The sequence below is a fragment of the Schistocerca gregaria genome, chromosome 8 (assembly GCF_023897955.1).
Source record: "Schistocerca gregaria isolate iqSchGreg1 chromosome 8, iqSchGreg1.2, whole genome shotgun sequence".
NCBI classification, from domain to species: Eukaryota; Metazoa; Arthropoda; class Insecta; order Orthoptera; family Acrididae; genus Schistocerca; species Schistocerca gregaria.
The window spans coordinates 79,652,639-79,678,417 of record NC_064927.1 but is presented as its reverse complement, the minus strand read 5'-3'; the positions used below and the strand labels follow the sequence as shown (position 1 = coordinate 79,678,417).

Genomic DNA, 25,779 nt, shown 5'->3' with positions numbered 1-25,779 from the left:
TCAGCTACACATACAAGTAAATTATGCAGTCAGTATAACTATTCATAGTAAAAATTTCTACTGGTGCCAAAGTGCCCACCACAAACTCTGCTTCCCTTGTTAGACAAACTGAGCTGCTGAAGGTATTTTCAGCCACCAGGATTCAAATAGTCTACTCAGAGATACAGTGCCACATTTTGAAAGGAGGTTGTATTACATGGGCAACTGTGAAAATGCAGTCAGATACAGTGGTAAACTGTAACAGACTAAATGGAAATTGAGCAATATTAAAACAATTATACCGTTGTGCATGTTCACCTACTCCTCACCTCTCTTCAATATATTATAAGACATACAGAAAGTTTGACATAGTAAAACTTATTCATTGCCTGTAACATCAAAAATTGCTGAATGTAAGACAATTGTGGAAAATCACCACTTTCATGTTTTCTGCTGTTCTTTAGTTGCTTCTTTATCATCATCATCATCATCATCATCATCGTGGACATGTGTCTGTCTATGCAACTAAATAAAAGACCATTTGCTTTTTTATAAGTGTGTTTCACTTCCTTTTATTTACAAAACATCATCAACGGTGATTTTCTGTGATCTTATTATCACACATGTAACACCTTGGAATCATACTCCATTGTCCTGTGTAAACCAGAATGTCTAATTTTTTTTTTATTTTTGAGTGCATTTCAACTAAATCCTTCACTTTTACAGTGTGTCTTTCAAAAACATGTTGGCTGTGTGTGTTTGCTTTTGATAAATTCAACAAACTGCCATTTATGTGAACTTTATTTCCGAATGGAATTCTGACATCCTGGTATAAGCAGAGCAACGAGAGACAATTCTGTGGTAACATATGTAAAATAAACATGGTGGGCGATACAGGGGGGAGGAGGGGTGGGAGAATAGTATCATTATTCCAGCACTATGACCATAGAGATGGGAGAGCATGTGTTACATGGATAAGGTGGGAGGAATATGCAAGAGTGGGGCAAGGAAGGGGTTGAGTGAAAGTAAGATGACAGCTCACAGGTAAAGGCAACAAAGAAACCAAACAGAAAAGGAGCCCAAGAGTGCCCACCCAGGTACAGGCTAAGAAAGCTGCATATAGCATATGAGGTAGTGGTGGTGGCTTGGGAGGGAGGGAGGGAGGGAGGGAGGGAGGGAGGGAGGGAGGGATGGTGGCTGGGATAGAACTGAGGAAGAGGGATAGATATCATGAAAAGAAAAATGTGATTTTAGATTAATGCAATGGAGTACAGGCCCCCTTGATAGTCCACAAAAGATGAACTGAAAAATATTTCCCTACATGCCTGCAGTGAGTGCAATTTAGCCTGGCAGAGTGTTGCTTGTGACGTGTTTCTCTCCAGTGAGCACTCCCCCTCCGACTCCACACATGCGGTATAGTAGCAGCCTCACCACAGCCTACTGTTCGCTCATTTAGCAGCAATCATTTACTTAAAGCGTAAGCTCTCACACCTTCACTCGCTGTCACAGCAAAGAGGTGGCGACGTTTTGCTAGCCCACATGCTCTCAGTATTCAGAATTACTCTCCTCATTATTGCACTATTGTCACTATCATTTTGGTTAGTACTGTGGTTGTTATTCTGGTTTTGATTCTGGTTATTACAGTGGCTATTTTTCTAGTGTGATTCTTAAAAAATTCGAAAAGAAAAAATACTGAAAAACATGTTTTCATTGAGGAGTGGCAGCTTAAGGACTTTTTCTTAGAGAATTCTGATGAAAAATATGAATGTTTAACATGTAATAAATACTTAAATTAAAAACAAAGGTGGTAATCTTGCTCAAAATTACACTCAGTGAAGCAACAAACTCATGTGACAAATGATATGCTTTAGTGGATAAGTTAAAATCAAGTATTAACAAACAGTTTAACTGCATTATATGTGATATGCCTAAAATTAGCAAAAGCTCAGAAATGCTTCTGTGGTGGTGTATTGTGAAAGAATGAGCAAGTGAAATGGCCAAAGCATTTAATGATGATGATGCTGCTGGATGTTTTGAAAGCACAGCTTTGTCACATAGCATAGCAACAAATCAAATTCTTGATGTGAGAACAGTAAAAGAAAGGAAATTAAAAAAATTAACTGCAAACTGTCAGTATTATTCTTTGTGTATGGACAAGTGTCTTTTCTCGAGCTGCTGCAAACAAACAGGAATATAAGGAAGAAAATTCTTCAAGATTTGCATCCAATCTGCAGTGAGTTTCATGGCCATGTTACAGATTTTAAGTCTCTACAGCCAGACATAATTTTCTTTAACAATCCAATGAAAATTAGTATTTTAAGTGTTAGAACTGATTTTCAAGAAGTAGTGTTCAGTTTACAAAATGATCCATTCACACTACCGAGAACAGTAAGAGAAGCTGCAGTGTTTAAAATCATGTCACAAGATTGCTACCCAAAAATCGCAGACTTAGCCACTACAACAAAATCTTTTTGGTTCAACACACATTTGTGAAATGCACACACAAGATATATTCAATAAATTTTTGTACACATTTTCTTTAATGTAGTAAATTAAATTTGCACAGAGTGGTGCACTGACCAGTGAATAGTTGGAACGAACTTCATTCTGCTAAAATACAAACTGAAATCAATATTGTAGAAATTTTCAAGAACAAGTTAAATAAAACTAAGGTCATATCACGACAGAAATAGAAAGGGTGGGAAATGAGGCGAGTGGGGGGAAAGAATATTGTAGAACATTAACAGAAGGTTTAAAATATCATAATGCATAAAAAAAATAGAAAAACTTCCACATGGGAAAAATATATTAAAAACAAAGATTCCAAGACTTACCAAGCGGGAAAGCGCCAATATGTCTGCTTGTGTGTGTGTGTGTGTGTGTGTGTGTGTGTGTGTGTGTGTGTGTGTGTGTGTGTGTGTGGGGGGGGGGGGGGGGGGGGGGGCGCACGCGCGCGAGTGTACACCTGTCCTTTTTTTTCCCCTAAGGGAAGTCTTTCTGCTCCCGGGATTGGAATGACTCCTTACCCTCTCCCTTAAAACCCACATCCTTTCGTCTTTCCCTCTCCTTCCTGAAGAAGCAACCATCGGTTGCGAAAGCTAGTAATTCTGTGTGTGTGTTTGTGTGTTTTGATCATGTGCCTGTCTGCCGGCGCTTTCCCGCTTGGTAAGTCTTGGAATCTTTGTTTTTAATATAATGCATAAAAACTTAGAGAGTGGAATTGGGTGGGAGATGAAAAGAAGGGGGGGGGGGGCAGAGATCACATTAGGGCACACATTTAAGTCAGGTGCATCTGCTGGCAGCAAGTACAAGTCACACTCTGACAATGCGTACATTTAAGATAAAAAATTTATTCTTTCCACTCTTACTTTCCTTCATGTGTAGCTAATGAAAAGAAAAGACTATCTGCACATTGCATCTTCTTTTCATAATTAAAGAAGTTACCAATGACATCAGCTGAAAACAACAGTCTTTACACATTCTCAACTAATTCCTTCAATCTGAGAAAAACCATAATGGAAACAAATAAGGTTTTGGATGGCATATTGTTGAAAACAGCCATATGGTAAAAGACATACAAAGAACTCTGCCCATTCTTCATTCTGCTGCGTAGGGCATAAAAATGTATCTCTCTGCTGCGTAGGGCATAAAAATGTATCTCCTAGAAGATCATACAACATTTAAACTGATTATCAAATTCAGTCCGTGTCCAAATAGGTTTTGCTTTCTATTTATATTAATATAAGATTTTCACAGCTATTAACATGCAATTATAAGACACCTTGCATACTTTATTAGCTTACACATTATCCAAATTCTAAATACTTACACGATAAACTCACTGCAGCCTACATAATACTTACTTCACTCTTAGGCTTTGTGAATCAAGTTCATTTGCTACATGAACTTGCATTAGTATTCAAGTACTATTAATCTGTGCTGCTCCCTACACCCTGACTCTAAAACTCCACCCCAACCCCACCTCCCACCTACTCTCTCTCTCTCTCTCTCTCTCTCCAGTAGTGAACCACTGATAACAATCATTACTGTATAAGTACTAAAATCATTGCAGTTTTTAATACAGCTTAATAACTTTACAAATTGTACATAGGTTTCGAAAAATTGCAACTTAATTACGTTAAAATAGTGTGAGCCTAGATTTAGTACAAAGGAAGAAAAAAAGGTGAACAGCATACCAGAAATAAAGTACAAAACTGAACATCAGGGACGGAATAATAATACGAAATGGCTAGTCTACTACTCACTGCATAAAGGAGACCTTAAGCGACAGACAGGCACATTGAAAGAAAATTGTTAGATATTTTGAGCTATTAAGCTATTGGTCAGAGACTGCATGCATGTGACCTAACCACCTCTTCCCCTCTCCCCCCCCCCCTTTTCTCCAGCATATAGGAGTGAAGGGGAGAGCTGGTAAGATGGGTGGGGGGAGATGGTATAATGTTGGCAGAGACAGGATGGTGGGCTGCTATTGCATTGGGAGTGTGTGCTCAGAGTGTGGTTGAGGTGGATGGCGGTAGCAAGAGGGGAGATGAGAGAAGAAGACAATAGGAAAGAAAGAAATAAAAAAATTATATAGTTTACATATTATATGTACACACCAGTTAGTAATCCAGCAATAGGAACAACATTTTCTTGAAATTTTACTTCTGGCCCATTATAGCAGTTTGATGCATAATTTATTACATCTTCTAGCACTTTCTTGAAGCTCTTGTCTCTTAGTTCCTGAAACAATATTGATATTCAGTATAAAACAGGATGGAGAATGATAACTATGCTTTAAATTAACCTTTGTTTATCTTCTTGTAAAATAGAAGAAAAGGGGTAGTACACGAGACTATTGGAAGGAAATAATGTGTAATGAAGACAATGTTTTGTCCCTGCTAACATACCTATGCAAATAACAGAATCAAACCATTAAAGTCTAGGTTGGAATATAAACAATTATGAAAAGGACAGACTGCTACTCGCTGTAAAGATGACATGCTGAGTTGCAGGCACGCGTAACAAAAGACTTTACACACTGAGGTTATGGCCAAAGCCTCCTTCAGAAAAGAAAAGAAAAGAAGTACGTGCGCGCACAATTACGAAAAGGACAGCGAGCACACGCGCGCGCGCGCGCACACACACACACACACACACACACGAACACAGGCACACCTAACCGACACATTACACCATCTCCAGCTGCTCTGTCTAGATTGAATTTTTTCATGCAATCAATTAGTTAATGGATTTCCTTTTCCATAATATTTTTACAACTATGCTAGTCATTTTCAGCAGGGAGTATAAGATGTAAACTGACAGTATTCACCGTCTGGTCTGCAACCACATTGTGAAGCAACATTTGACACATGCTGTCTTTTACATTCAACTTGGGAATTTCTTCATAAACTGAATGCACAGCACCACATCATACTTATATTACAGTCCCCATATCTTTTAGATTCCCACTACAATGGTCTTACCAGTCACACTGAGAAAACTTTAGAGACAATCTCTGCAACAACAATTAGCCATAAACAGACAGTGCCTGAACATAAATAATTTGCTGTATTTGCACCATAAATCAGCATATTGCAACTGAGTTTGAAGGCTGACAACATGGCTATGCAAATATACTCAAGGCTTTGGCCTCCTGTCAGATCTCAAATTTTGTGTCAAGTCTTATCCGACTTTGCAAAAAGTCCTCTTCACTCCAACACTTTGCAGAACTGTTAAAAATAGCGGTGTACAATGGATCACAACGCTACGCCAGAGACTTGACGTTGACTACTCAAGCCTTTCTTGGCATGACAATGAAATGATTACCTTCAAAATCAGCAATGCACACAACAACACAACAACAGAGGACTCTGTTTACACAACTTATATGTTAAATGTAATAGCAAGCTCCATGCAAAACACATAGCTGTTCCATCTGTGTATGAGTTTTCCAGTGGATCTTCCTCCTCCTCCTCCTCCTCCTCCTCCTCCTCCTCCTCCACCCCCCCCCCCCCCCCCCCCGCCCTCCTTTTGACGATTAAGAATGAATTATGGTCTAAAATCACTATATTGTTACTTTTCTTACTCTAACAAATTTATGTTACTTCTGTGTAAAATCTATACTGAATTTCCTCTGTAGTAGATTCTTTGTATGTAAATCTTTGTGTGTATGTTATTTATGCTCCAGCAGTACTGAAATTATTTTCAGGACCTGTACACATCAAATGAATAAATATCTAATTATGCACATTTCTCCCTCATAATAGGAGAAACAGCTGTACTTTGTCAGACCCCAACATATGATTCAACATCACTCATTATCTCTTCGCTTTTTCCACTCACTCAGTTTTGTGACTTACTTTTCTAACCCTAATTACAGTATCGCTACTAAGAACCATCAGCATCTAATTGCAACTGTGCATAATAATACAGCCATTTCTCAATCATTTAAATTGTTGCTTCTATAGTTTGATTAAAATCCAGGTTTGAAAGTGAATATAAGGTAGACATTCAAAACAAAAGTTAAGAACTACTAAATCAAGAGATACCATAGGACAGCAAACTTGACATACGAAATAAATGATAGCAATCTTTAAAAAAGTTTAATGACACATTACCTTCAAATTATTTTCAATCTTCTTCCACATCTCCTTATACGACACATACCACAGATCAGCGTAAAGATATTCATCTGTTGAAGCAGTCTTCAATCGTTTCCTTCTCTTCCCCTGTTTCTTCTTAAACACAAAGCAACCCTGAAAATAACAATTACTTCACACAAAATTCACTGGAGAAACCATGCATGTTTAGAAAGTTTCTAACTGTGCAGCATATATAACTCATTTTCATGTTTACTACAAGGCACAGAACAGCCAATTCTCCACTAATCAGAAAATGCTACTACTGGCTACAGTTTGCCTTTCAAAACTAGAGAAGAGTAGCAGGAAGTGGCAGAATTTGGAGCTCCTATAGCAAAATGGCCTGCTGCAAATGACTAGAGGGAAAGCAGATATGCTGATCACGTATCCCTTTATCACAGGTCGCTCCTCTTTCTGCATTGTAGGCAGCAGTCAGCCAAACAGAACACATCTACAGCCTAATATGTAAGTGGTGTTTACATTTAGAACACAAAATACATCTGAACTCAATGCAGAAGGCGCTATTTCCTTATCACAAGATGATACACGCAGCAAGTAGTGCAATTCCTGAAACTGGAGACAGATATGAGGCTCTCTTGTAATTTTCATATTAATAGTATTATACAGCAGCTGGATTTAATTTTCAGTTCATACTGTTAAAGAACACAAACAAGCAACTGATTGACAGATGCAGGGTAATATATCTGATGTGATAACCAGCTGAAAGCACACGAGTCCTTCTGAAACTGACTGCCTGTTGGCCACTCTGCATGCCAAGAGAGCTGCCTAGCTGTGACATCCACTGTTAATGGCACAGAAACATGTAAACTTTTATACTCTCCTCCACCTAAACACATAGGAATTACAATTATGAACAACATAAATTGGAAAGACCACATAGAAAATGCTGTGGGGAAGGTAAACTGAAGATTGCCTTTTACTGTCCAAACACTCAGAAGATGCAACAGATATATCAAAGAGACTACCTAAACTTTACTTGTCCATCCTTTTGGAGTACTGCTGCATGGGGTGTGTTCCTTATCAGATAGGATTAAAAGCAAATGAACGGAAAATGAAGTAAATGAATATGTTCTAAAATATCTTGACACAGATAAAAGATAAAAACAATGTTGAATTTTGTAAGTGGGGATAATATTTAAAAAAAAAAAAAAAAAAGATGTAACGCAGTTCAAGCTTAAATCTACACCTATGTCTACATATGTACTCTGCAAACCACCAAATGGTGTATGGCAGAAAATACCTCATACCAGTACCTGCCACTTCCTCTCCTGTTCTATTCGCAAATAGAACGAGGGAAAAACGACTGTCTAAAAGCTTCCAAACAAGCACATATTTCTTGTACCTTCGTGATCCGTACACAAAATGTAAGTTGGCCACAGCAGAATTGTTCTGCAACCAGTCTCAAATGTCAGTTGCCAAAATTTGTGCAGTAGTACCTTGCAGGGAGCACATTGTCTTACCCCCCCCCCTCCCGGGGGATTTCCATCCAAGTTCGTGAAGCTTCTCCATAAACTTGGGTGCTGATCGACCTAGCAGTAACGGATCTAGCAGCCCACCTATGAATTGCTTCAATGTGTTCCATTAATCTGACCTGGTGGGGATACCAGACATTCAAACAGTACTCAAGAATGGGTCGCACTAGCATTCTACACACAGTCTCCAATATGGATAAGCTATATTTTCCTAAAATTCTCTCAATAAAATGAAGCCTAGCATTCGCTTTCCCTACTACCAACCTGACGTAGTCATCCCATCTCATTTTGCTTTGCAGTTTTAAGCCAAGATATTTAATCGAAGTTACTGTGTGAAGCTGCTCCCTACTACTGGTGTATTCGAATCCTAGTCACTTGTGTTACCTTACAGTTTTCTAAATTCAGGGCAAGCTTCCATTCATCACACCAACTAGAAATTTTGACTAAGTCATCTTTTATATTCCTACAGTCACTCAACAATGACACTTCATGTTCACCACAGCATCACCTACAAACAGCCATAAATTGCTGCTCATCCTGTCTGTCAGGTAATTTATGTATACAGAACATAAAAGCAGTCCTATAACACTTCCACAAGGCACTCTTGTCAGTACCCTTGACTCTGATAAACACTTGCCATTGAGAACCAAGTACTGTGTCCTATCAGCAGTGGGGCACCATATCAAATGCTTTCTGGAAATCTTTGCCCTCCATCCATGGTTTGCATGAAATAATGTGAGAAAATAGCAAGCTGACCTTTTTACAAGTGATGGTTTATAAATACGTGCTGATTTGTGAACATAAGCTTTTTCTGTCTCAAAGAAATTTATTATATTTGAACACAGAGCGTGTTCAATAATTCTGCAGCAAACTGACATTAAGGATATTGGCCTGTAATTATTCGGTCAGTTCTTTTACCTTTCTTATATAGATCAATCACTTAGTACAATACAAACAAGAAATAAGGGGAGAAATATGCATCATAAATGGTACTACCATAAAAGAACTAAATGATGTTTTAAATTAGCTGAAAAATGAAATGGTTGCTAGTGAAGGTGACAACAATCTAGAACTCCTGAAACACAGACAATCAAAAGTTTTGTTTCCTGTACTTTATCAACACACATATGAGTAAAAACAGGATTTCAAAGGAATTGAATACCATGTTGGTTCTACCATTCTTTAAAGAGAGTAAGAATGATGGCAACACTGCAGAGTCTTACAGTTACTGAACTGGTTAGGAGATACATCCTAATATAATTCCAACATAAAAAAAACTAAACTCCTTCCTAACAAGCCAAGAAGCCTTCAGCGGTACCAACCGGCTGCCATGTCATCCTCAGCCCATAGGTGTGACTGGATGTGGATATGGAGGGGCATGTGGTTAGCACACCACTCTCCCGGCTGTATGTCCGTTTCCAAGACCGGAGCCACTCCTTCTCAATCAAGAAGCTCCTCAGTTTGCCTCACAAGGCCTGAGTGCACCCCACTTGCCAACAGCAATCGGCAGACCAGATGGTCACCCAGTCGATGCTAGTCCAGTCCGATACCACTTAACTTCGGTGATCTGACGGGAAATGGTGTTACCATTGTGGCAAGGCCGTTGGCTGATAATTCCAACATGTGTTCTGGTAATTTCTAAGACCAGACTTCTAAGGAAGGAGAGGGTGAAAGGCCCCTGCAGGTGATGTGGGACATCTATCAATAGAGTATTCCCTCTTACAATACATCATAATTAAAGGCCACCAATATAACTCAGAAGCATGCCCAAAAAAAATGACACAGCAAGAAGATATAATCCGATGTGAATATAAATTTGTATATACACACACATCAGTGGCAAGTATGTGAAGAATTCAAGTTGCAGTCCTATGTGACATGTAGAATGGCGAGTAGAGTGGATTAGTATTGTTAGTATTTATCGTTGTTACCTGGGCCCAGTAGGGTATATAAGGGGTTTAAAGAGTGACAGATGTCGAGTACTGATTGTGAGAGACACGGAGATGCCACATACTCGTGTGTAACGGCGTTATCCGCACTTGTCACATTTTGAAAGGGGCCTCACTATTGTTCTCCATTTGGCTGGCTGTTCAAATTGTACAATACCTTGAATTGTGGGGAATACATATGTGACAGAGGCCCAATGTCAAATTGCACGGGAACACAAGAGCATGCATACTCTCTCTCAAGATTCCAGGCTACCACGTCTGACCACCAAGTGGGATGATTGTGATATTGTGAACCGAGCACATTAGAGTATCCCCTTCACATTTGCACCCATCAACTGAAAACAAGTAACAGACTCCCTGCAATATTCAATATCATCCCATTCCACTGGTCCGAGACTAGCATCAGCTGCCATTAACACCACAACACACAAAGCTACACAGGGAGTGATACCACAACCAGGAAGCACGGACTTCTGATGACTTACAATCCATTGTGTTCATTGATGAACAGTACCCCGGATGACTGTCATCAGCAAATATGATGGCGACGTGGGTTGAGGTCCCATTCTTCAAATGTTTTGAAGTGGTATAGCAGTATTACTTCTGGTGCCATGGTTTGGAGAGCCGTTGGGTATTACTTCAACTCACAGATGGTACTGATTGAGGGAACTGTGGAGGCACAACGGTACATCACAGACATCCTGCATCCTCACATGTTACCTCTCACGCGATAGTATCGTTTTACAGTTTTCAACTGGGTACTGTTCATCTACACGACTCACGTGTCTCCACAAACTATTCACATGATGTTGAGGTATTCCCGTGGCCACAAGATACCTAAGAACCATTTAAAACAGTTGTGAGTCGCTCTGCCTCAGGTGACGATGCAGAAGTTTTATGACACTCTTCCTTCCTGAATCAGTCCACACATCTAGGACAGGGAGTGGGGATACTGTGGAATATGTTAAAAGAAAGTCAAGTCATAAAGTTCTTGACACACTTCATTACAAGGCTATACTAAAACACTAATACTTTAATGCATGTTGGCAATGAAAGAAAGCAGCTAACCTTTAAAACCTCGAAAGAAGATAGGCAGATTAGTGTCTCTAGTCTCATTGGTAAAAAATTTGAGATAAAGTACAAGGTATGATTCGAGGATGACAGGAAAGGAAATCATCTGTGTCCTTTTCAAAAGCACCATCACAGAATTCACCTCTATTAAATTTGGGAAATTGTAGAAAATTGCTGCTTCACTTGTATCACTGGTGCAATGTCGGAGCTGTTGATAGACATCACACTATTGCACATTATTTTGTCACTGAATGTCACTGCACAAATGATACAAGTGAAGCAGCAAGAGAATGTAACTGTAAGTGATCAACTGCCATACAAAAGCCTTTCACACTATTTTCGTAACACATAACTGATGCAAATCTACCTGCATCCGATACAGGCTGTAAGATACATAACCAACAACAGAGAAGAAAACCAGCAGAAGACATCACTGACTTCAATCTCTATATATACACTGCCCCCCTGACTCCCCCCAAATGCCACACGAGCAGCTACAGTAAAAAACAAAGTGTTCTAGATTAATCTAATTTGACACTGTTTATTTTAAGTAACATTTCTCGATGTATATATGTATGTACAAACGCTTGAAAATGAACAAAATATGTTCAAAACACGTTGCGTTATGTTAGATTAAACATAAAATAAAAAGTGACTGGTAGCAGAAACTTGAAATAAATAATTTTCCCACACAGTCACGGTATACAAACATTAGCCATTATGGCTGAAAATAAATAGATCAAGATTATTTGTGGCTCAAAGGTCAACTGCATTTTCACAACCATTTACAATTTGTGGGGGCTCATGAACTAATTTTTCAAAGCAATTCTCAGAGAAAGCATTTAGTACAATTTCGGAAGATATTTGCTATCTACCACCGACTTTGAACATGTATTTTTGCCAACAAATCGAGGATAGATTGAAGTCTCCACCAATTATAACTGTGTTAAGTGGGGTACTTATTTGTAACAAGATTCAAGTTTTCTTTGAACTGTTCAGCTATTATATCATCTGAGTTGGTAGAGGGAGCCAATTATTACAATTTACAACTGCAATAGCGACTGTTGCATGGTCGATTCTCGTCGTTTCTATTCCCTGTACCCTCTGAGATGGGTTCCCTTTTAGATCTTTCCTGAAACTGTCTAACCTAAAAAACCACCCAGTCCATGCCACACAGCGCCTGCTACCCATGTAGCCACCTCTTGCGTGTAGTGGACACCTGACCTATTTAGTGAAACCCGAAACCCCACCACCCTATGGCGCAAGTCAAGGTATCTGCAGCCTACATGGTCACAACAGTCTTAGCCGCTGATTCAGACCCTCCACTTGGCTCTGTACTAAAGGTCCGCAATCAGTACTGTCGATGATGCTGCAGATGGTGAGCTCTGCCCTCATCTCACTAGCAAGTCTCGCAGTCTTCACCAACTCAGATAGCCACTGGAAACCAGAGAGAATCTGTTCTGATCCATAGCGACACACGTCATTAGTGCCGACATGAGCCACCACCTGCAGTTGGCTGCACCTTGTACCCTTCCTGGCAGCTGGAAGGACCCTGTCCACATCTTGGATAACTCCCCCAGGTATTGCACACGGAGTGCACATTGGCTTTCTTCCTGTCCTTAGCTACCATGTCCCTAAGGGGCTCCATCACAAGCCCAACATTGGAGCTACCAATGACAAGCAATTCCACCCTCTGCGCTTGTCCGGACCTCTCAGGAAGACCGGCCACTGCTGCAACAGGTGGGGTCGCCCTTGCTGGCTCAGAAGTAGTGGGCAGTACCTCAAACCTGGTGGTAAGGGTAGACCCTTGCAGCCAGCACCAACTTTTGCCTTCCAGCGAGGTATTTGCATGGTTCGCCAATCACCGTCAGGGAAGTGTCAACCAACAAGTACGTCCAAATCCGAGGGCGCAGTGGCATCAGAGATCCCAGGCGATGCTACAGGTTCCAGAGGCGCCAAAGCACTCGCCTCTGGTGTCCCAATATCACTGTGGCCCAGGGCACAGCCTGGAGCCTGTCGAACACAGCCAACACAGTTTCCAGCTGTTTACGGACAGTGCCCAATTTCCCCTGAATCCATACACAACAGGTGCAGTCCCTATCCATCCCTAACATTTTTTTTTTGCCCTCTCTTTTATCTCACAAGCCATTCAAAACAAACAGATGACTGACAACTAAGTGAATTTACACTACACGGGTACTAAAATGCGATGCTACAACTCTCAAACACTACAATACACCCGAAAACGCAAATACCCAAAAACAGGCAAAGAAGTTAAGAATTAAACCATAAAGAGCTAAGAGTGCAAGTTGATGCTGGCTGCTGCTTATCCAACACGGAGGTCGTACCTGAGCTCGTCCAAAGTCACGCAGTTTGAATTCGCATACAGTGCTAACATCAGCTGTTCTCCTGCCTATGCTAGTAAGACTCAGGGTTTAACAAATTCAGCAGCTTGCACTTTGAGGTGTGGCAGTCGCTTCATAAGGTTTAGTAATTTCTCTTTTCCTTAGCCATAAAAAAGAGAGTGCGATACCACATCCTGCGATGGCATGAGTGAAAAGGGCAAATGCAGGTTCAAAATTGAAAGAATTCCTGGAGTACCACAATCCTCCTGATTTCCCTCTCCCCAGTTTACGGAAGTACAAGTAGTAGTTGTTGTTGTTTCCTCGACCCATTAGGAGAATAAGCACGCCAATGTTCTAACTTACGATTGCCACACTATCAGACCCAGCATATTCGGAAATAGTTGTTTCCACATTTAATGAATCTGCATCTTGTTCTGCCTGTGGAACTTTAATACTGCCATCATCAAATATTCTCATGAGCATAAAAATCATGTGGTTCTTGCAAGGAACTTCTCCTGTGTGATTGCAGCACTTGTATCTTCATAAAAAATGATATGTGATGATGTCCGTGCGGAAGTGCGTCAGATGGCATGCTCGTGCTGTCACTCCAGAGGCCACCGAGAGGGGACTAGCCCAAATACAGAAATCACCCGCATACAGATCAGGGATGACTAAAGGTCCAGCAAAGGCCACAAGTCCATTCATAGCAATCACAGAAAGAAGGACATTTAATATGCAGTACTGTGGAACACCATTCTTCTGGGTCTGTGGGGATCTGAGAACAGTGATAACCTGGATTCTGTGGATTCTGAATTACCAATGGGACAGGAACTGGCAAATAAAAATTGGGAGGGGCCCCGAAGATTCCACTCATGGAGTGTAAGGAAGATATAATGGCACCAAGCTGTGTTGTAGGCCTTATGAATATACATGAAACCTGTGACAAGGTAGTGGCACTGACAAAAGCAGATGATCGATCAGAGACCGTACCCTCCAGAAGCTACAATGGTAAGGAGATAAAAGACTCCGAGATTAAAGGACCCAATTTAGCAGCCACCCATTCTAGTAACTTGCATGAGACATTTGTGAGGCTGATGGGCCACTGACTATCAAGGGACAACGGATCTCTGCTCAGATTACGGACAGGAACCACAATTCTATCTCTTCATTGAGAGGGGAAAATGTCCGAGCCAAATACAGTTAAAAACCTATAAAAATATTGCCATTGCAGAGGATTGAGGTGTTGAAGCAATTGGTTATGGATGGAGTAACATGCAGGAGCAGAATCAAGAGAAAAAAAACTGGGCCAGAAGAAGCTCCCATCTCGTAAAAGGTTCATTATAGCATTCCACCTGACAAGGGTAAAACACAAGCCCTCTGTTTCTGGTGGAGGAAGGCAGATGGGTATGAGGCTGCCACCAATGCTATTTCAAAATGGCTCACAAAGTGTTCCTCAAGTACTGATGGATCTGTACAAAAGGCCACTTTGAAAGACAAGGCCTGGGAAGGATGACTGCTGCTGACAGCCTTGGAAGGTGCAGAGTGTATCCTGCACCCGTGACGAAGGTAGAAAAGAACAGAGAGGAGACAAAGTGTTCACAACAAATCCATTTGCTCTGTTTGATTAAGTAATGGGCCTTGGTGCAGAGACGTTTAAAAGTGATAGAACCAGCGTAGTATGGGTGCCACTTTAGATGTAACAAGGCACGACGACGATCATGGAGATTGGTGGCAATAGCCATGTTCCACCACGGAGCTAGCCGACAGCGAACAGGGCCTATCAAGAGGGTAACGGCAGCACCGGCAGCACGGACTATCTTATCAGACACATAAAAGATGACTTCATCAATACAAAGTGACAAAGGAGGTTCAAAACATGACCTGGGTGGTATGTAGAGGTCAATCAGCACAATGGGACACCCAGCAAGGAAACCTGATTATCGGAAGGTGGGAAGGCAACAAGAGAATCAACGGGAAGTGGTCACTAACACAGAGGTCATCGTGTAATTAAATTTGTGCATGGTAAAATAGCACATCTCTTATAATCAGTCAGTCATCTGAGCAAGCCAACTTCCCTGATGTATGTAGGTATGCAGAGGTAAAACTACTATACACTACAGGATCAAAGGAGAATATGGCTGCACTCCTCTCTCTGTCCTCTCAGCGTAATCCAAAGCATTTGAAAAAGAGCTGCAGTTTAGGTAACTAATTTGATCATGAAACATGATGTTATTTCCAAAAATCAATACGGGTTCCAAAAACGGAAAAGCAACATGAACACAATTAATGAATTCATTTTTAAAAAATCAACTAATCACTGGACAAAAGCAATAAAGTGGCAGGTATATTCTACGACCGTATGAAGGCATTCAATTCAGTGAATCACTCAATGCTACTTCATAAACTAGACAGGTACAGCATAAGTGGATTAGATTACATTAGATCATATTAGTAGTTGTTCCATAGATCATGAATATGACACTTCATAATGATGTGGAAAGTGTCATGTTAATAAAAGATGTCTATACAATATATTACATTAGGGCCTACACAAAATATTACATTTTTTTGGGTGGGGGGTGGGGAAATTACCCACTTACTATATCCAAAAATTCATCTAATGAGTAGAAGGAGTTGCCATTAATTCTTTTAATTTCCTTTTAAATGCTATATGGCTATCTGTCAGCTTTTTGATGCTATTAGGTAAGTGACCAACGGCTTTTGTGGCAGTATAATGTACCCCCTTCTGAGCCAAAGTTAGATTTAACCTTGAGCAGTGAAGATCATCCTTTTTCCTAGTATTGTAGCCATGTACACTGCTATTACTTTTGAATTCTTTCAGATTGTTAATAACAAATTTCATAAGTGAATATATACATTGTGAGGCTACAGTGAAGATCTCTAGCTCTTTAAATAAGTGTGTGCAGGATGATCTGGGGTGAGCTCCAGCAATTATTATGATTACACGCTTTTGTGCAATGAACACTCTTTTACTCAATTATGAGTTACCGCAGAATATGATGCCATACGAAAGCAGAGAATGAAAATAGGCGTGGTAACCTAATTTACTGAGATGTATATCACCAAAATTTGCAATGACCCTAATAGCATAAGTAGCTGAACTCAAGTGTTACAGCAGATATTCAGTGTGTTTTTTCCCAGTTCAACCCCTCATCAATGCGTACACCTAGGAATTTTGAATATTCTACCTTAGCTACCGATTTCCAATCAAAGTCTATATTTACTAATGGTGTCATTACATTTACTGTGTGGAATTTTATGTGCTGTGTTTTTCCAAAGTTTAATGAGAGCCCATTTGCAGAGAACCACTTAATGATTTTCTGAAAAACATCGTTTACAATTTCACCAGTTAATGCTTGTCTGTTGGGTGCGATTGCTATACTTTTATCATTGGCCAAAGTACCAGCTTTGCATCTTTGTGAATATAGAGTGGCAAGTCATTAATATACATTAAGAACAGCAGAGGACCCAAGACCGAACCTTGCAGCGCCCCATTCATGATTGTTCTCCAGTTTGAGAAATCACCAGTTTTTTTGCATATTATATGAACTGCTTATTTCAACTTTCTGCACTCTTCCAGTTAGGTATGATTTAAACCATTTTTTAGGAAGCAAAGGGTAATTGTAACATCTAATAAAATAAATTATGCATCTCAGTGGGATACAATTTCATAAGGAGTCCCTCAAGGATTCATCTTTGGGCCAATCCTATTTTCTTTTATATAAATGATTTACCTCTCAATATCACTGTCCAACCAGTCTTGTTTGCTGATGATACTTCAGTTCTTATTGAAAAAGGAAATGTAAGGGAAATTCTGGATGGTTTAATAACCACACTTACCAACCTAGATACAAAATTTAAGTAAGATGTTCTTAAACTTAATATCTAAAAGACACTTAACACAGTTTAAAACTGAACAATAAAAAAAATCAGTGCATTAATATCGAACATAAAAATCAAGTTATAGAAGCAGCTCAGTTCAATTTCTTGGGACTAAACTTGGACAAAAGTCTGATATGACATGTGCACACAGATTATTTCGCTACTGAATTAAACAGCTTTGCTTTTGTGATGAACAAGCTATTTTCTGTAACAAACAAACAGCAGGAAAGTGGCGTACCACAATCACTTTGAATCTATTATCAGATATGGTTTAATTTTTGGGTGAAAGTCAAGCCATATGTGATGAATCCTGTTACATTAAATAAATTTAAAAAAACTGTAGAAAAAGGTGTTTCCCATCCAAGAAAGCCTGTTCCACATTATTCAAGAAACAAAAAATATTATCTATCACTGCATTATAAGGGAAGCTGGGGTTAACTGGACCTATTTTGTTTCTTCCCTCGAAATCTTACTTCAAGAATGGGTCTTTTTAAACTTTTGTTATCGATTGGTTTTCTGTGAATAGGCTAACTCTGATTTTTCTACTGCAATTCCTTCAATAAATATAACACATCAACAGAAGTCAATAGTCATGGTAAAGTATACCAAGTTTTTTGATGTACATATAGATGAGAATCTTAATTGCAAAATTCATATTTTGTAACTCCTAAAGCAACTAGGTTCAGCTACTTTCACTATTAGAATAATTGCTAATTTTGAGGATATAAAAATTAACAAGTTAACATACTTTGCACACTTTCACTCTCTGCTGTCATACAGAATACTATTTTGGGGTACTTCAACACTTCGGCACAAAGTATTCACTGCTTAAAAGAAAATGCTTATAATAATGTGTGGGGCTCACAGTCACACATCTTGTAGGCATCTCTTTAAAAGTTTAGTAACTCTTACAACAGCCTCACAGTACAGTTACGCAGTAATGAAATTTGTTCTCTGGTTTAAAAACAACAGTGACATTTACGATTATAATACCAGAAGAAAGGAAGACATACACTATCCTCTTGTTAACCAACCTTTGGCTCAGAAAGGAGTAAAACTGCTGCTGTAAAACTTTTCAATAAATTACAAGATGACATAAAATGTCTGACACACAGCAGTAACAGTTTTAAAAATAAATTGAAATCATATCTCCTTAACAACTCCTATTCCACAGATGAATTTTTTCATCTATGCCATAGATGAATAAATAAATATAGGCCCTATAGGTATAATATATGTATTTTGTGCCATTTAAGAGTAGGGGGGTAGGTAACAAAAATTTTAAGCTTTTTTATATTAAAAAAAAGACAAAAAGCCCTTCATTCATGTGTGCATTTCTTATGCACTTGACACATTCCACATCATAATGGTTACTGTGAGACTGATCAATGGAACACGTAACTATGTAACTAACTTTATTTATCAATCTGGAGGAAAATATATACAAGAACTACATGCACTGTCAATATTGCATTATCCCTTACATATTCTACAGAACTGGAAAACAACTCTGAGCCCACTTTTAGACCATTTAACCTCAGTGACTGGGTTAACAGGCCCATGTGTGAGAGTTCACTGAACCTCTTCATTATATAAATGAATTAGGCCTACAGGACCCTAATTAAAATTAGTAACAATCGTGACAATAACAAACCTGGTGCACAATGAATTTAGCAACATCAATCTAGAACTAAATCACATTTTCATAACGAGCCTTAGTGCCGTGTATGGGATAGGGTAATTTCACATTACTTAATTAGAAGTAACAAAGGTTATCACCACCTTCTGCAGCTTCCAATTTTGTAGTAGAAACAATTCTAGTAAAACAATTTACTTCACAGCCATCAATGTACATTTGAAAGACTTGAGCAACATATGAGTGACCACTCATGGAAGTTTTCCTTTCTACTTCGACTACAATGAAGTCTTTCCTCTTCAATGTTTCAACATTTTCAGGATCACTTGTTTACAAATTAGCATCAAGGGAATAGATGTACTGGACATAGTCAGCATATTGAGTCTTGCTGTTGCTCTCTTCCAATATCTGGAACTTGACTAAACATTTTACTTCTTAGAGTGTATGCTTTTTTGGCAACTACTTTGGTCTTCTATCTTTTGTTGCTGTATCTAGCTGATATTTAACTGGTGTACTGACAAGGACACTTGATTATTGTTTTTTTCTACCGCTTTTGTTTTCCTTTCACCAACCTTAGAATATGCCCAAGACTGCACAGGATGTGTAATCTCTGTTTGCTGATTTTATCAAATGTCCAATACTCTCCTCATTGTCACCTGCAGATTTGCTGACACCTTTTGCCAGTGAGTCATAGGCTGTTTATTGATGAATTAGTGGAGGTCCATCCATCGCGTGTTGGGACGAAATGATATGCCAAGTCAAGGGAAGTGTCCGATCACTGTAGATTTTTGTATTTTTTTTTTTTGTTGTTCGTCGTTTGTGTGTTTTAGGGTAGTGGTATGTGTGGTGTTTTTACTTGTGATCTGTAATCCACAGTTGAATCCTACCTCTTCACAACTGCTCCCCCCCTCCCCCCCCCTCTCTACATAATTGAGTATCATCTTTCTGTACATTATTCCTGAGATAACTGAAGAAACTGCACATGTACAACACTAGACACAAATAAAATTTCATGCTTCCAAAATATCACTTAACATTATTCCAACAGGCACCTCGGTACATCTGAATGAAAGTGTACAAGAAGCTAAAAGATGAAAATTTTACTAAGTGTGGAGCACTTCACTATTGAGAAAACGATATAATCGGGTGATAAAATGCTATTACTCAATTGAAGAATTGATGAATGTTTTATCATTTGAACAATGTGACTAATATCATAGATCTGTGTATAATACTGTATGTATAAAATAATGTCTCAAACATTGACACACTAAATGCTGGTACATCATAAGAAAAAGAATTAAATAATTAGTGTGTTCACATAAACCTATGCTGGTAAGGATGTTAGAGAATTATGTAGCTACGTAAATCACAAGATAAAAATTAGTAGGTATGTAACTATGTATATCATAAGGTAAAAATTGGGATGTCTTCTGTACAATAAGATCAACTGATCTGTAAAATGTATGTTACGAAACGAATAAAATACAAACGCACATGAAAGTGTAAACGACATGTTAACGGAAGCTGCACATACTTTCGATACAGATGTTGTTGAATAATCAGTTCCACTGACGTCCTTCATTATTAACAGGTTGCACCTCACCACACAGCTGACTGAATGCCAGCATAAAAGTAAACAACACTACTAATTCCCGCCAAAAAAAAAAAAAATCGAGGGTAGTCAGAGAGGTTGTATACAAGCATATCCGAAATCAAATCGAACAGAATGGTTGTCGATCATGTAAAAGAATTTTCAACATAAAAAAACTTGTTTGAAGAGCGTGATTTACTGTTGTGTTTCGTTGCAAAAGTGCACTGTTATGTGTTTACACGGTAGAAATTTTTAAATATCTTCTCCATTGTGGATAAGTAGAAAGTCGTCAACTTAACTGCTCTCAATATATCGCTGTAAAATGATTGTGAACAGAAGCTCCCCATTACTGAGAAGTTGAGAACCTTACTTTAGCTTAACGAAGACGAATAAACGAAGTAATTTATTGAACCCTCAATAAAATCGTCCACCTAAAGTCAACCTCCAGCACTGAATGTAATTCTGAATTTTAAAACTATTTCTGTAGAGTTCAGGTATAGACAGGTTTTAATGCAAATTAAAAGTTTTTGGCAAAACAACTGGTCTGCATATAGAATGCTGTATGAGTGACAACTGTGTCAGACAACTGCAAAAGCTGATGAACACTCTGTCTCTATTTGTTTATTCGTCGAGACATTGAAAACAATTTTGACGCTGAAGTTCTGGCGCATAAATAATCGTTTAAGGTCGTCTGCAAAAGTACCAACCTTATATTTAGCAAAACTTTGTTTGGAGCATCTCAGTACGACATCGTATTACTTAGTGATCAGTTAACACGCATTTTTAGTCATCAGAAATGAGAAATAAATAATAATACGCCTTAAAAGCCACTTGAATCCATACAAACCGGCACAAAGTCTCGTCAAATAATTATTCAATGTTGGCAGCATGCGATATAGCTGTCATGAAGCTTGCTGTGCGTGGTTGCGATAAGACCAATTTTGTTTTGCGAGTGAATTGAATTTTTTACTTCCCTGGACTGCTGGCATTCCGTCGTAAAAGCATAAGTTGTGAGTACCTGCTACCACTTGATATTCACATTTGTCATAAAAGCGCACCGTTTGCATGCCGATTGCTCTCACGCACTGCGGTACCAATGTTGTTTTTTTTAATTTTTTTTAACACATCGAATTTTGAGACGGGAATATAAAATAAATGGTATTGAGACATCTTACATGTATGGGTTAATACACCGGATTTTATGAGAAACTATCAATTTACGCAAGAACAACTCGTTAAAAAGTGACTGAGTGTCGGCATTTCAGAGATGTGGATACGTCTTCTCCGAAGAAAACTAATATTCTGTACAAAGAACTGCGCTCTTTTGAAGAATGTTTCTAAATAAAGTTGATCCAAGAGCTGGTGTGATTTGATAGCTTAGTGTTACAGGATTGTAGTGCTGATGGGGGATGGATCCCAGTGCTTCAGCAAACTGCTGGAGATGTCTTCATTAAGACACACCACTATGATGCGTATGATGGTTTCACTTTGTGGCTAAATTACAGCAATAGTGGTAATTAACGCCTTCAACGGATTAACGACTAAAAACTTTGTATTTGTATTATCTTCGAATCCACTTTAGTGTTCTTGGTTTCAGCGTACCGTATCTGCGAATGTTTTCTTCGTAGGTTTTCTGACTTGCACCTGACGGATATTTTCGTGTTACACGCCTGGAATTAAGGGTAGCAGTGACATGACAATGTAGAATTAAGTATGTAATGTGTAGCGCAATCTTTACTCGTCTCCCAGTGTGCCATAATTATCGAAATTGTATTGGCGCCCTCATTGTTTTCCTTCTGAAGCTTCTAATAGATTTCTCATTATCACAAAACAATTTTGTTTGTGAATTTTAAAAACAGTGGATTATAAGTGGATAACATAATGTTGTTCACCGGCAGTGTTCATGTTGTGATTTTACTGGATGGATTTAGTATTTTTATTGATAAGTCTGATTTTGTGTTGATCAAAATGATGTAAACTTGGTAGTAGAGTATAGCCTGCTGTTTGATCACAGTTCTGAGGATATTGTTAGTGTTTAATTATGCCAGGACACAGTGTTGTGCACTTAACATCCATAATATGTTGTTTAATAAAGTGTATCAGTGGACATCTTTTATGTTGACATATGTTTGTTCACATGCACATGTTAATGCATGGTTTCAGTGCATGAAACAAGTTATTTTATGTAATGTTTACGCCAATTTTTGCCACACCTGAAAGCCTCAGGGTCTCTAATTTACAATGTGAAGTTGCTCCACTACAAGATTAACCTCATTTGTAGCTTTCTTTAACTGGACATTGTTAGTTTGTTAGAAAATGCTGTTCTAGTCCATCTGCTATGAATTTCATAAGGGGCACAAATTGTACGAAAACCTTTCTAGGAGGTTGAAACATTTATTACTTGAAAATTATAAAATAAAGTGACATTTGGATTTGAAGTTGATCTGGTGTATATGTCATTGTGCTGCTTTGGTTTATGCACATTTCAGTGTCCATGTAGCACTGAATTCGGAAGCTGAATTTGTGTGTATAATACAATGTGAAACCCACTTTTTCCATATTAATGTAATTGAATACAAGCATATGACAGACAAATGCACTACTTGGTGCCCAATTCAGTGCTCACTTGACTTGTTCAGCTTGATGACATAGTGTGTGATGTTGTACTGAGAATAGAAGAAAAATATGGAATGTGCCCTTTCCTTTTTTGTTTATTCAATGTACTCTTCTCAGTACCAGCAGTGTCACTGATTACTTGAGACTATTGTCCTTCACTGCTTCCATGTGATGGTGTTGTGGATGATCTTTCAAAATACTGTTTACCAGTGTGGTCCACCTTATGCTCTCTTTCTGTTGGTTACTCCATCAATAAATAGGACAAAATTAATAATTTTAGAAAATAAAATTATTTGCTTATACATTACATAATCTCACCTGCCATCATTCTACAGGTGAAGATTACTTTATCTATCTCATTTAAATATATTTTTTCATGATTCAGAAACGAGTCATTAGAATTATATTTGGTGTCAGCCTTAGATCATCATGCAGAGACCTCTTTAAGAAACCTGATATTGTAACTAATACTTCTCGGTACATATGCTCATGGACATCCTTTGCCATTTCCAACATGTCTCTTTTTACACAAAATAGTGCAAAACATGATTATAATACCAGAACCAATAACAGTCTGTATAAGGACTGCAAAAGCTTAATGTTAGTTCAAAAAGGAGTCAAATAAATGGGTACTCATTTATTCAATAACTTCCCAGAGCATATCAAAGGTCTTGTAAGTGATAAAGATCGGTTTCACAGTGAATTAAAGAACTTCCTGTTGGCCAATTCCTTCTACTCCATCACTGAATATCTTCTCAAGGATTATAGCTCATACCTCTGTCTACATTAGAATTGTATAATATCCATGTATCTGTGTGTGTGTGTGTGTGTGTGTGTGTGTGTGTGTGTGTGTGTGTGTGTGAGAGAGAGAGAGAGAGAGAGAGAGAAATACACACAACTACCTAACCTCTGACTCTTTCCACATCCCAGAGACTCCTCTCCAAGGGATCCATGGCATGGAAAATAATAAATGTAATTTAATGTAATTTTGAGCAGCTGTATGGTGCATATATAGGAAACAAAGTAGATATATGTTCAGCAAATGAAAGGAGCAAAACAGTGTTTGAGGAATTTATTGTTACAAGGTGCCAAGGTGCAAGGCATTGTAAAGCACTGATCTGTTGTTGTAGGATGCAAATAAAATTTGTTTGCCTATTACAATATTGTGAAACTCATGAAAAGGAGGATAGTCAAAAAAAAAAAAAAAAAAAAAAAAGGTCAGAGCAGAAACATAAAAATCCTGGGTAGTTATTTCCCAAAAGTGAATTGAAACAAAATACATTGTGTTTTTGTCATACTTTTGTAAATAAGTTGGAAGTAACATATGAGTAATGAAGTGAGTTTTCAAATGTGGTATGCAGTATGTTTTGTAAGTGGAATGTACTAGCTCAGTACAAACATTTGTATTTTGGAATATACGTGTTTTTCAACTATCTGTGCAGTCTTGAGTCTATAATAACCCAGATAATGGAAGCTTGCTGTAATTGTATGTTTCCTCCTGTTGTGCTCTTAAAATTCGTTGTGATGCCATGCCCCCTTGTTTTCTCATAGTCATTTGTTTTTCATATACTCCCTTCTCATTATTTTAAAGATACTTTTTTACCATTGCTCATATGGAAATGTAGTTTTCAAATGATTGGTGTAGTAAATTGTTATTACTCTCTACCATAGGCTGGCAGTTCTTTAATTTCATTTCTTAAATAAATGCTAAGTCATTTTTATTTTTGTATTTATATCCTATTGATTCAATTCACTCATTTTTATCAATTGTCCTTAGTATAGCGTACAAATTTTTCATTCCAACTATTGTTCACTTGCACTATTTTCCTTTCAGCATATGATTGTAGACTATCTTGATCTTACTGTAATGAATTTTTAAGTGAAACTCTGTTGAATTCACCTATTCTTTGCCAGAGTTATTGTGCAGTTGATGCAAACAGGGTAAGGTAGTGCCATTTATCTGTTAAAGAAGATTTTAGATGGGATATTTCTTCTTCATCTCCCTTCATTTACTTAAAAGTCTCTGCCACAGCTTGCAGTAAATCATTATAGTGAAATTAAATCACTTAAAAATTTATTCCATAAGTTTTGAATTTTTTATTCTTTTGACATAAGAGCCTAGTCTAATAAAATCAATTTCTTTAGTTTTGGTTCCACATACGCTATGAACTTGTATGATAAAACTGCCTTTCAACCAGAATTGTAAACTTGAGTCAAAAATTGAAATGTATTGGCTCAAACAGGTTGGTCATTTTTAGTCCATAAGGCAAGTTTCATGTGGAACCAAGAAGGAGCCAAATGCATTAGTGAATCACTCCTCAGAAAAAAGACACAAAACATGTCTTATGCAGTACATACTAACTTTTTTTCCATCTGGCCTCTGGTTAGAGTTGCCACTCACTGATAGCAAACAGAATCAGAATCAGAATTTCTATTATCCCATAACGTACAAAGTCAAATCACAGATCTGATGTACTGGGGACTCGTCAACATTACATTTACATTACAATTTCAATTTGTATATACAGTTTTACAAAAACAACATATCAACA

General features: G+C 38.3%; 2 protein-coding genes across 5 annotated transcripts in view; one reads left to right on the top strand and one right to left on the bottom strand.

The window, feature by feature from the left end:
- Positions 1-20,697, bottom strand: part of LOC126284386 (origin recognition complex subunit 3) — a 114,281-nt gene extending 93,584 nt beyond the window's left edge. The window contains exons 1-3 of one of the 2 annotated variants that reach the window (XM_049983273.1): positions 20,555-20,697; positions 6,600-6,737; positions 4,599-4,722 (exon numbers count right to left, since the gene is read on the bottom strand). In XM_049983273.1, the coding sequence (XP_049839230.1) occupies positions 4,599-4,722; positions 6,600-6,737; positions 20,555-20,602 (310 nt within the window). In that variant the 5' untranslated portion in view covers positions 20,603-20,697. Of the gene's footprint in view, positions 1-4,598; positions 4,723-6,599; positions 6,738-20,514 lie in introns of both variants that reach the window. The other variant, XM_049983274.1, reaches the window with a different exon arrangement.
- Positions 20,698-21,348: 651 nt separating this feature from the next.
- The window catches only part of LOC126284041 (bifunctional heparan sulfate N-deacetylase/N-sulfotransferase), a 1,095,215-nt gene continuing 1,090,784 nt past the window's right edge, over positions 21,349-25,779 (top strand). For all 3 annotated transcript variants that reach the window (XM_049982613.1, XM_049982616.1, XM_049982612.1), the window contains exon 1: positions 21,349-21,621. The gene's annotated coding sequence lies outside the window, so the exon portion shown is untranslated. The remainder of the gene's footprint in view (positions 21,622-25,779) is intronic.